Here is a 13022-nt window from a genome sequence, read left to right on the forward strand (position 1 = left end):
CTCTGGTCTGATGAGACAAAGATTTAACTCTTTGACGTTTTTGTAAGGCGTCATGTTTGGAGTAAACCAGGCACCACTCATCACCAGGCCAATACATCCCTAGAGTGAAGTATGGTGGTGGCAACATCATGCTGTGGCGATATTTTTTAGCGGCAGGAACTGGGAGACTAGTCAGGATAGAGGGAAAGATTAATGCAGCAATGTACAGAGAGATCCTGGATGAAAACCTGCTCTAGAGCACTCTAGACCTCAGACTGGGGTGACGGTTTATCTTTCAGCAGGACAACGACCCTAAGCACATAGCCAAGATATCAAAGCAGTGGCTTCAGGACAACTCTGTGAATGTCCTTGAGTGGCCTATCCAGAGCCCAGACTTGAATCCGATTGAACATCTCTGGAGAGATCTGAAAATGGCTGTACAAAGATGCTTCCCATCCAACCTGATGGAGCTTAAGAGGTTCTGCAAAGAGGAATGGGCTAAACTGCCCAAAGATAGGTGTGCCAAGCTGTGGCATCATATTCAAAAAGACTTAAGGCTGTAATTGCTGCCAAAGGTGCATCAACAAAGTATTGAGCAAAGGCTGTGAATACTTATGTACATGTGATTTCTTAGATTTTTTTTTATATTTAATAAATTTGCAAAAATCTCAAAAAAAAGTTTTTTGCTGTTGTCATTATGGGGTATTGTGTGTAGAATTTTGAGGGGAAAAATGAATTTAATCCAGTTTTGTATAAGGCTGTAACATAACAGAATGTGGAAAAGGTGAAGCGCTGTGAATACTTTCTGGATGTACTGTATTAGTAATTAGAATTATAGTCCACCTTTATGACCACCTTTGTCTCTGAACAGGTTATAAGAGAAAACTGCAAATTTTGAAGTGATCAATAAATACACCTATTTAATTCTGGCATGCACATGTAATATCTGTAGTAATAACATGCTTCAAATATACAAGCTAAATCCATCTGGGCATAGCCTAATTGTAGACATGTATTTCGTTTTCACTACAGAAATATTAGAGACTACTTCCAAATTGTTTATTTTAATTATGGTATTGTCATTACAGATACATGGCTATAATCAATCCACTGAAACCCCGCTTATCTGCTACTTCGACAAAAGTGGTCATCGGAAGTATTTGGGTGTTTGCTTTTCTACTGGCTTTCCCTCAATGCCTTTATTCTGAAATCAAAGTGACACCAAGAAGGACTCTTTGTTTGCTTGAATGGCCAGGGTTTGGAAAAAGATTGACGTAAGTTATTTTTTCTCTTAAACTAAATAATACAGCTGACATTTTGGTCCCGTAGTGGTCCTTATGGCATACCTCATGATAATTATTATCAACACCAGTTATTAATTCTAATGTAGACTGGAAGTGCATTATTTTCTTTATTATTAGTATTGAATTCAGTAGGTGCACTGCAAAGCGCTCAACATCCTACATAGTACACAAATCAATTAGGCACACCATCCACCTCCAGGGTTCATCAAACCACCAGTATGCAGTGCATCCATCCTCAAATGCCATGCCATGTTGGTTTCCCTTACCGGTGTCTGCATTCCACAGCTATGGAACACATGACCACATGATTGTCCACCAGCCAATCACTGGTCAAGTGCTGCCATCTACATCCGATCCTACTCACAGTTACTCTTACATTCTATAACAGTGGTACGCACTGTCATACTGTATTTCAGGGGCTAGTCACTGATGTTATATGTCTGTAGTTAATTAAGGATTTAAAATACTTTAATGATGGAATACTCAATAAAGAAAGTCTTATGTATATTTAGCATCCTGGGGAGTAGAGGAAGTAGATGCACTTCATTTGATAATGAGTATTTGAAACGCATAGTCAGTCTTAAACACTATTGATTGGCTAATCATTGATCCTACTACCACTGTACTTGTGTAATCAACATATCTCCTTACATTTACTAGAAGACCTTAAATGCCCTCCACAGTGTCACAACGTGTCAGCCTCCAGTATTTCAGTGTCTATAGGCTTCAATAGGAAGCCAATGATATCACACATATTTTATACCTTCAACTCTCTGCTCTTGGCTTCACAATCCACTTTTCTACCAAAATTGATGCCATCCACAATGCTACAGAAGCGTTCTCATACAGCCAGTCTCAATACACCCTGCAGCGCAAGATGCCTGGAGGGAGTGAGCAGCCAGATCTGCTAACATCGGGAGTCTTCTTTTTGCCACACAAATACACAAGTGTCACACTGTATATCAAATTAATCAGCACAGTCTCCTTATATGTCCTAGTTGCATTGCATAGCGCCTAAGATGCATTTTTTGGCAAAAGAGAAGCAAAAAAGATGCCCAATGCTAGAAGATTCTCACGCGACCTGGATACCAAGAGGGGCTGTTTGGCGTGACTACAGTAAAGATGTAAAATAACACATCTGTATCTCCTGTTTCCAGTTTCCTATTCTTCCTACACTGCTACCACCTCTCATGTGTCTTCCTACCCTTTTTGCTTTCTTCCCTCCTTGGAGATAAAAAAGGTCACCTAACTGCCTCTTCTTCCCCTTCATTAGCTCCCTTTACCTCATTCCCTCCCATCTCCTCTTCTTTCCTGCTGCTAGCTCCCACTTTGCCCATCTGTTCAACATGTCTCCACTTCTAACTCTGGGTCTAATTCAGACCTGATCGCTGCTGTGCGTTCTCGCACAGCAGCCAATCAGGTCTGAACTGCACCGGCGCCGCAGTGCGCCGGCACATGCCAGACAGCCGACGGCCATCTCAGCCCTGCAATCACCTCTGCCTGATTGACAGGCAGAGGCGGTCGCTGGGTGGGAGGGGGCGAGCCGGTGGCATTTGGCCGCCATTTTAGGGGCACGGTCTGGGCAATACAGGTGTGCCCGGACCGTGCAGTGGCTGCGTGATGATGCTAGATGAATAACAGAGACTATTCCCACTCATGGGTGTCCACGACACCCATAGAGTGGGAATAGAACCTGTGGCAAGCACGCAAGCATGGCGAGCGCAGCTAGCCCACAAGGGGCTTAGTTGCACTGCCACCCCACCCCCCCACCGGTATCCTCAACCCCGGGTTCCTGATGTCGGTATGGTGACCGGCGGTATCACCAGCAACGTCACCATCATCAGCAGTATGGGAGCGTCACCTTTTGGGAGGATCCTTTTACCCTCTATGGTTCAGCTGAGGAAGGCAAAATATAAAATATGTTACAATGCCCTTTTTGTTTTAAGTAGATTATTCTGTACCAGAATATGCATAAAATAAGCAGTTACCCTTTAATAAACAGAGATCCTTATTTGGTGTTGTCTTTGCCTATACAAAAATAATGAATGGTGTTTTTTCAGATTGTACACATTTGTACACAGTTCCTCTGCTATGGTTCCTCTCACTTTACATGGTGTGGTAATAAAATTGTCTGCTATTGTTACAGTATAAGTTTAGCAAATTGTGGAAAAATTATAATATGTTCAGAATAAATTAAGTTTTAACACTTAAAACAAAAAAATTATATTTTGACTCACCAGCTGCAGCTTGAGTGTATGGGTGCTCTATCCTCCAGAGGTGTAACTAGGAATTTTGGAGCCCAGCGCAAGATTAAGAGTGGTGCCCACCACCCCAAAAAAATACCCACAAAATAAACTATGTGTATGTGCCAAAATATTGGCGTGGCCACGCTCCTGAATGGGCATGGTCACATACTAGAAGGGGCATGGCCACTGAAAATGGGGCGTGCCAACATGTCACGCCACCTGAGTCACATCACACTGGCAACATTCTTTTCAATTCCACATGCACTTTACCTATATGTTGGTTTCTCACAATGTGGAACCTCTGAAGAAATGTATCCTCTAAGGCAGATGGCGTCTTCAGTTGGTATTCGCTATTCATGTAGGAGATCACGTCGTACAGAAGATGCATGTTTGTGTAGGAATATTAACAATGTCAGCATCGTACAACAGCGTTTCAACCAGACAAAGATCCTGCCCCCTGTGTCACATCCTGCCTCCTGCATCTCTCAGCCACACCATCATCTCCTCCTCATGTCGTCTCTCAGCCACACCATCCTCTCCTCCTCGTGTCATCTCTTAGCACACCATCCCCTTACCCCACTGTTGTCTCTCAGCACGCCATCACCTACCCCCTGCGTCGTCTCTCAGCACACAATCACCTCCCCATGCAATGTCTCCCAGTACACTATCACCTATCCCCTGCGTTGTCTTTCAGCACACCATCACCTATCCCCTATGTTGTCTCACAGCATACCATCACCTACCCTCTGCGTCGTCTCTCAGCACACCATCAGCTACCCATGTGTCATCTCTCAGCACACCATCACCTACCCCCACGTCATCTCTCAGCACACCACCACCTACCCCCTGCATTTCTCTCAGCACACCATCGCCACCCCATGCAAAGTCTCTCAGCACACCATCACATTCTATGTCTCTGTGTCTCCCCTACCTTCATTCTATGTCTCTCAGTGTATGCCCCCTTTATTCTATGTCTCTCAGTCTGTGTGTCCCCTTCATTCTATGTCTCTCAGTGTCTCTCTCTCTCTCTCTCTCTCCCCCTTCTATGTCTCTCAGTGTTTCACCCTTTCTTTGTCTCTCAGTCTGTACAGAAAACAATGAATGAATAAATGCGCTGCTAGGTATAATGCAGCCAACTACGCAATAAGGAACCTTCACAAAAATTCCAAGAAAATAGACGTTATAAAAGAAAATTGAATAGTGGCGCAACTACCAATAGGCTATTGGTAGTTGCGCCACTATTCAATTTTCTTTTATATTGTCTCTCAGTCTGTCTCTCCCTTCTATGTCTCTGTGTCTCTCTCCCCATTCTATGTCTCTCAGTGTCTCTCTCCCCCTTCTATGTCTCTCAGTGTCTCTACCCCCATGTCTGTCAATGTGTCCCTCTCTCTTCCCTCCGTCATTTGTCTCTCAGCGTCCCCACTGCTATGTCTGTCAATGTCTCTCCCCTCCCCCATGTATCTCCATGTGTCTCTTCTAGCACCCCCCCTTCTAATGATATCACAGGGTCACCTCTCACCCTTCCACACACTTACCTCCTGGGAGTCGGGAGCCCGCCGGCTCCCGACTCCCAGGAGGTAAGTGTGTGGAAGGTGAGTGCTGGTGAGGCAGCTGAGTGCTGGGAACTGAGGACCGGGAGCTGGCAGAGTGATGTGGCTGGGAGATGGGAGCTCAGGACCGTGGCACCCCCCTCTGTTGGGCTTGACATGGCGCCCGGGGCACGTGCTTGCTCGCCCAGTGCTAGTTACAGCTCTGGTGTCCTCAATATGGCTGCTGCAAAAATTTGAGGGGAAATTACTTATTTCAGCTCCTCCTCAAAGGTGATGTAGTGGATGTGCACTGCTGGGCCACTCCCTGTTTTCTGCCCTTCATGGAGCTCCTCTGCCATTTTTGATTTGAGAACCCACAGTTCTCCAAACAGTGTTTTAAGAACTAACAGCATTCACTACATAACATACCCCCTGCCATAAAGCCTTCTTGCATGTCATGGATGTATGATGTGCCTCAGCCCCTAGCAGCTTCTCATGCACTAGCACAGTTGCATACACCAGTGCACAGTGCAGGCTTTCCCTCTACCGCCTCCTCTCTACCCACCTCTGCTAACTCATGTCCCTCAATGCTATTCCTGCATGCCATCATGCACCTCAGCTACAATCGCCTACACCTGTAACCACCTTCACAACACCTATCAGTGAAAAAAAATGCATACTGTAAAGTGACACTTTTATAGGGCCTATGAGGTTAAATTCTTGCAACTTTTGCAGACCAATGACTACATTGGTTACAAAGCCAACATGCCACGTGTAATGAAACTCAAAATTGGATTTGCAAGTGTTTTGCGGGGTCCAGCAGCAGCACCCCCGCATGGCATCATATGCGAGTTACTGTATGTAGGCACCTTTGAACTTGCAGGCTATTACATGTTGCAAGTTTTGGAACATTCTCGCAGCAAACTCTCAGCAAGATTAGGTGAGTGGAAACTTTCACATAGGACCGCCGGAGAGCTGTGTGCTGATGCTGTGTGCTGATGACTGCTGAGCTATGTGACTGTCCAGTACTTTCTGAGGCTCTTAGTGTTAATATTGGCCAATTTACAGTAATTATAGGCAGTTAGCAATGCATTCTTTTTTATTTTTATAGTGTAGGAAATTACATCTATATTGACTAAGTGTGTCACAATAGTGCTGATTCTCAGCCGTGCAACTACACAAAGGTGCTTTATTTTTTGTCACTTCCCGCATTACAGCTGCAGTCCAGAGCTCATAATACAGGGCAGCTTTAACACTTTATTGGTGCACAGTACATGCTGGTGCCCACAACATTTTTCATTGAAGTTGTAATTTGTGAAAAACTGAAAAAAAGCTGTTTTTAATTTTTTTGTTCAACTTGTGTGTTCAGTAAAGCTTAATAGGTGCCGTGCCACTGCATTAATAAATATAAGCAGTGTGAGTCAGCAGTGTGAAGTTGTCATTTGTGAAAAAATAGAAAAAAAGTTGTTGTTTTGTACAACTTGTGTGTTCATTAAAGCTCAATAAGTGCCATGTCACTGCAGTAATAAATATAAGCACTGATTCGATATGGAACATAAATCAGTCGATAGAAGAGCAGGAGCAGCAACCAAGTACTAGTGCTGTGGCTGCTGCCAGTCATGATGATTGTGAAATTAGTACGTACTGTAGTACTTCAACATCAACTAAAGCTGGCGCTCAAGGGCATAGAAGACTTAAGAAAGGGCACCTGAAATCAAAACAACACTTTACAATGCTAAAGAAAAAAAATATCTCTTCAAATAAAGGGAAAGTTTACTGCTGAAAAATATACAATTCACCATTACAAACGTCTCATACTGTAGAATTTGTAGATAATTTTTATGAAAATTAGTCTTTTTCCACATTTCATTGGTTGCTATTTTAAATGGTTTCAGCAGCTTGCATAAAACAGAAAGTGTTTCCCAGTGTACTGGAATAAGGCTCATTCCCCATCCTTTGCCTATGTCATAGCTTCTTGTGTATGCTTTGATGGTGTGTTGCTGTTCCTTCATTCGCTAAAGCATACAGTATAAAGGGTGCAATTCCACCTGGTCACTACTTCTTGCTTCAGTTGGTGGCATGGCAAAAGGAAATGTTCTTGCAATGGCTGCAATCTTCTACATGCAGTTGCTCAATGCCAAAAATGGCCAGAATATTTTTTGGCCAAAGACTGCACCTTCTGCATGCCCCTGTCATTGAAAAAAAAAAAAAAAATCTGATCCACCAAGTTTATTGTGTGGGCAAAACATGGGATGCATTCAAATTCACCAAGTTGTGATGCTCTCACAGTATTACATGAGTAATCGGAAATGACAAATCCTCAGGAGCTTCTTATTTGGCTGAGCCATCTTGCTATGACATCCCTTAGTCTTTCTAACAGGTTGACAATGGTATGTCTCTTAATGAAGCTGATTATACAGAGAGTAGCCTGCCTGTGAATGAGCTGGTGTGTATTAGAAACTGCCACTGAAGGCAATACACCCACCACATGTGCTGTCACAGTCATATAGTCTTTAGTTTGATCACAACCACTTGTCCACATACTGTATCTTTGGTTAAGTGGATAGTGGTACAATGGCATTTTGTAGGCCAATAATTAGTTTATTTTAACCTCCCAGTACAGACGAGGAATTGCTGTTCTGGTAAAATGGAATTGAGATGGAATTTGCTAGAGGAGACACAGGATCTCAATTAACCCTGTAAAACCAGATGCATTGATGGTCTGCTGACCACACTACACACCTCCTCCCTCATAAATTTTCTTATTCAATAAAACAGATTAACTAACTAATCAACTAACTGTATCGAAAATGCAAAAAAACAATAAAATATCTTTTGGTACCTTTCCCATTTCCCCCATTGATTAAAATGTTCAAACTATTAAAAATAATAATTTACAAATCAATCCTTCCTTCCTCGGGCCTCAGAACTAGTTCTTGATTAATGAGAATATTCTTGTTTACTTTCTATGAGATCATATAGTTTATTAAACTGCCATCTTAGCTACCACTACACTGCCACTCTGTTTCCTAGAGATGCCATGTTTACAGTTTAACTGCTACGTGTTTGTGCCACCCAGAGCAGTCTCTTTGCTTAGACAGCCAGCTAGCTTGGTGCAACCTCTAACCCTAAACTGGATGAAAAGAAAGCTGTGAGGTGGTCAGAATTGACTGAAAATGGCTGGAAATTAATGTTATTGAGGTTAATAATACTGTAGAAACAAAAACATGCCTGAATCACATGATTTTAGCTGTTTTTAGCATTTAAAAAAAAACAGATCCAAAAACAAAACATGTGAGGGTGGTTTTGTCAACTTAGAACCAAAACCAAAACATGAAATAACTACAGATCTAAAACTAACTTTACCTACAACACTAACAGCACTTCCAGGGTACTGTACACTGTGGACTGAGCTGCTGCTACTTCGGATGGTATAATGGTTAGCATTACTGCCTCACAGCACTGAGGTCATGGGTTAAATTCCCACCATAACCCTAACCCCGTACTTGCGTGGGTTTCCTCCGGGTACTCTGGTTTCCTTCCACAATCCAAAAATATACTGGTAGGTTAATTGGCTCCCAACAAAATTAATCCTAGTGTGAATGTCTGTGTGTACATGTGATAGGGAATATAGATTATAAGTTCCACTGGGGCAGGGACTGATGTGAATGAGCAAATATTCTCTGTAAAGCGCTGTGGAATATGTATGCGCTATATAAATAACTGGTAATAATATAATAATAATAATTACAATATTACCTACTGGTTACAGTAGCTGCTTCAACTGTTACACATGTCTTTAGTGTGTACTGCTGTTTGGATTGTATTCTTGCCATCACTACATATATATATATATATATATATATATATATATGTATATATATATATATATATATTAGGGATGAGCGGGTTCGGTTCCCTGTGAACCGAACCCTACCGAACATCACATCCTGAGCCCTTCGCCGAGCCCGGCTCGGGACTTCCCGCCAGACTCGGAAACCAGAATGAGGCAAAACATCATCATCCCGCTGTCGGATTCTCACGGGTTTTGGAACCCATATAAGGAGCCGCGCGTTGCCGCCATTTTCACTCCAGAATTGGAGAGTGTAGCAAGAGGACGTGTCTCCTCAGTGTCTGTGCGGAAAAATATGATTTTAAGTACCTACCGGTAAATCCTTTTCTCATAGTCCGTAGAGGATACTGGGGTCCATTTAGTACCATGGGGTATAGAAGGGTCTACTAGGAGCCATGGGCACTTTAAGAATTTGATAGCGTGGGCTGGCTCCTCCCTCTATGCCCCTCCTACCAGACTCAGTCTAGGAAACTGTGCCCGAAGATACGGACATACTTTGAGAGAAGGATAGATAAGAATAGTGGTGAGATTCCGAACCAGCACACACACCAAGAGGAAAGCCAAGCTAACCAAACTTGAAACAGGAACAGCAACGGCTGAACCAACATTACTTAACCAAGTAATAGTGTACGAAGAATGAAGTACTGGGCGGGCACCCAGTATCCTCTACGGACTACGAGAATAGGATTTACCGGTAGGTAATTAAAATCCGATTTTCTCTTACGTCCTAGAGGATACTGGGGATCCATTTAGTACCATGGGGATGTACCAAAGCTCCCAAATCGGGTGGGAGAATGCTGAGGTTCCTGCAGAACTGTTTGGCCAAACTGAGGGTCCTCAGAGGCCAAAGTATTGAACTTGTAGAACTTAGCAAATGTGTTCGAACCTGACCAAGTAGCTGCTCGGCAGAGCTGTAAAGCCGAGACACCCCGGGCAGCCACCCAGGAAGATCCCACCGACCTAGTAGAATGGGCCTGTTCAGATTTTGGACACAGCAAACTTGCCGTGGAATAAGCATGCTGGATAGTAAGTCTGATCCAGCGTGCAATTGTCTGCTTTGAAGCAGGACACCCAATTGTTTGGGATCATAAAGAACAAACAGCGAGTCCGTCTTTCTGTGACGAACTGTTCTTTTCACATACACCTTCAAAGCTCTCACAACATCCAAAGACTTTGAAGTAGCAGAGGTGTCGGTGACACCCGGAACCACAATAGGTTGGTTGATGTGAAATGCGGACACCACTTTAGGAAGAAATTGCTGACGAGTTCAGCTCTGTTCTCATGGAAAATTAAATAGGGACGTTTGTGAGACAAAGCCCCCAGCTCTCACACACGTCTTGCTGAAGCCAAGGTAAACAGTGTGACGGTCTTCCACGTAAGATATTTTACGTCCACCTCCTGTAACGGTTCAAACCAGTCCGATTGGAGGAACTGCAGCACCACATTGAAATCCCAAGGTGCCGTGGGAGGCACAAAGGGAGGTTGGATGTGCAGAACACCTTTCAAGAATGTCTGGATCTCAGGGAGAGAAGCCAATTGTTTCTGAAAGACAATGGACAAGGCCGAAATCTGGACTTTTGTGGAGCCCAGACGTAGGCCCACATCCACCCCTGCCTGCAGAAAAAGCAGTAAAGTCCCAGATGAAATAACACAGAATAATTTCTGCTCTCACACCAAGAGACGTATTCCTTCCAAATACGATGGTAATGCTTAGACGTTACCCCCTTCCTGGCTTGGATCATAGTCGGCATAACCTTGTTAGGGAACCCTCTCCTGGCTAGAATCAGCCATTCAACTTCCATGCCGTCAAACGTAGCAGCAGTAAGTCCTGATAAATGAACGGGTCCTGTTGCAGAAGATCCTTGGTAGAGGCTACGGATCTTCGAGGCACATCTCCAGAAAGTCCGTGTACCAGGCCCTTATTGGCCAGTCTGGAGCAATGAGTATTGCTTGAACCTTTTCCCTTTTTATTCATTTTAGAATTCTTGGGATCAGAGGAAGTGGAGGAAACACGTACACCATCTGATAGACCCATGGAATTGTCAGGGCGTCTATCGCCACTGCCAGTGGGTTTCTCAACCTGGAACAATACCACCTGAGCTTCTTGTTGAGATGAGAGGCCATCATGTCGATCTGTGGCTATCCCCATCAACTTGTCAAGCACCTGAAAACTTCCAGGTGAAGGCCTCACTCCCCCGGGTGCAGGTCGTGTCTGCTGAGGAAGTCTACTTCCCAGTTGTCTACTCCCAGAATGAAGACTGCTGACAATGCCACCGCATTTCTTTCTGCCCAGAGCAGAATTCTTGACACCTCTGACATTGCTGCTCTGCTTTTCGTTTCACCCTGTCGGTTTATGTACATTGTCCGACTGGACCTGAATTGCCCGATCTTGAAGAAGATGTGAGGCCTGCAGAAGGGCGCCCTGAGTTCCAAAATGTTGATTGAAAGGATGACTTCCTGACTTCACCATCTTCCCTGAAACTGCACCCCCTGAGTGACTGCTCCCCACCCTCTGAGGCTTGTGTCCGTGGTTAATAGAATCCAGTTCTGAATTCCGTACCTCCGTCCTGCGACGAGGTGAGAAGACGGTAGCCACCACAGAAGGGAGATCCTGGCCTTTGGCGACAGACGGATCCTCTGGTGCACGTGAAGATGCAATCCGGACCATTTGTCCAACAGATCAAGCTGGAACGGTCTTGAGTGAAACCTTCCATATTGAAGTGCCTCGTAAGAGGCCACCATTTTCCCCAGAAGGCGAATGCACAGATGCACCAACACCCGGGTTGGCTTCAGAACATCCCGAACCATCGATTGGATTAGCAATGCCTTTTCCAACGAAAGTAACACCTTTTGTGACTCCGTGTCCAATATTATTCCCAGGAATAGGAGCCTCCGTGTTGGCTCTAGGTGAGATTTCAGAAGATTTAGAATCCACCCGTGATCCTGGAGGAGTTTGGTTGAGAGACCAATGTTGTCCAGCAACCTTTCCCTGGACGGCACTTTTATCAGGAGATCGTCCAGGTACGGAATTATGTTCAATCCCTGTTTGCGGAGTAGAAACATCATCTCTGCCATCACCTTGGTGAACACCCTCGGTGCCGTGGAGAGACCAAATGGCAGGGCCTGCAACTGGTAGTTACAGTCCTACAGTGCAAACCGGAGATAAGCCTGATGAGGAGGCCAGATCGGAATATGAAGGTACGCATCCTTGATATCCAGAGACAGTAGGAATTCCCCCTCCTCCAGACCTGAGATCACCGCTCTCAGAGACTCCATCTTGAATTTGAACACTCATAAGTTCAAAGACTTGAGGTTCAGAATCGGTCTTACTGAACCGTCCGGCTTCAGTACTACGAACAAGTTGGAATAGTACCCCTTGTTTAGTAGATGAGGTAGATCTGGAACAATGACCTGAGTCTGTACCAGTTTTTGGATGGCATGCTGTAAAGTTATACTTGCCTCTTGTGAAACTGGCAAGCCTGATTTGAAGAATCTGTGAGGTGGGAGCTTTTGGAACTCCAGTCTGTAGCTCTGGGAAATAAGATCTATGACCCAGGGATCCTGGCATGAATTTGACCAGATCTGACTGAAGAATTGTAGTCGGGTTCCCACCTGACAGCCTTCCAGTCGTTGCGGTCCACCGTCATGCTGAAGTCTTGAGGAAGCAGGGCCTGAGCTCTGTTCCTGAGCACCTGCTGTTGCTGGTTTGCACGCAGAGCCGGTGCTACCCGCTCAGCAAAGTGATGCAAAGCAGGGAGGTGCCGGGCTAAAGAGGCACTCTGCCTGCTTTGCATCCCTCTGCAGTCTGTTGGTGCAGCAGCCGGCAGCTACATTATGTAAAAATTGTGCACCGTATAATTTTTTAATGCAGCAGTGGTCTCCTGGAAGTTAAAGTAGAGTGGCCAACCCCATCAGCATGACTGCAACAAGCTCCACCCTCTTACCCACCACAGCTATTCATAATGTTGCTGCTGTGGCGAGCCACGCCAGCCACCATGAAGCCCCTGGAGTCCTTACAGCTACAGTCATCGGCGCTCCTGGCCCCCAGTGTGTAAACCAGCATTGTGGCCACCGGGGGTAGAGACAGGCAGCGCTGAGCCAGAAATCCGGC

General features: G+C 44.7%; 1 protein-coding gene across 2 annotated transcripts in view; it reads left to right on the forward strand.

The window, feature by feature from the left end:
- Nucleotides 1-13022, forward strand: part of TACR3 (tachykinin receptor 3) — a 442628-nt gene that overhangs the window by 212199 nt on the left and 217407 nt on the right. For both annotated transcript variants that reach the window (XM_063918118.1, XM_063918127.1), the window contains one exon: nucleotides 1068-1253. In XM_063918118.1, coding sequence (XP_063774188.1) covers nucleotides 1068-1253 — 186 coding nt within the window. The remainder of the gene's footprint in view (nucleotides 1-1067; nucleotides 1254-13022) is intronic.

Source organism: Pseudophryne corroboree, chromosome 1 (assembly GCF_028390025.1).
Source record: "Pseudophryne corroboree isolate aPseCor3 chromosome 1, aPseCor3.hap2, whole genome shotgun sequence".
Taxonomy (NCBI): Eukaryota; Metazoa; Chordata; class Amphibia; order Anura; family Myobatrachidae; genus Pseudophryne; species Pseudophryne corroboree.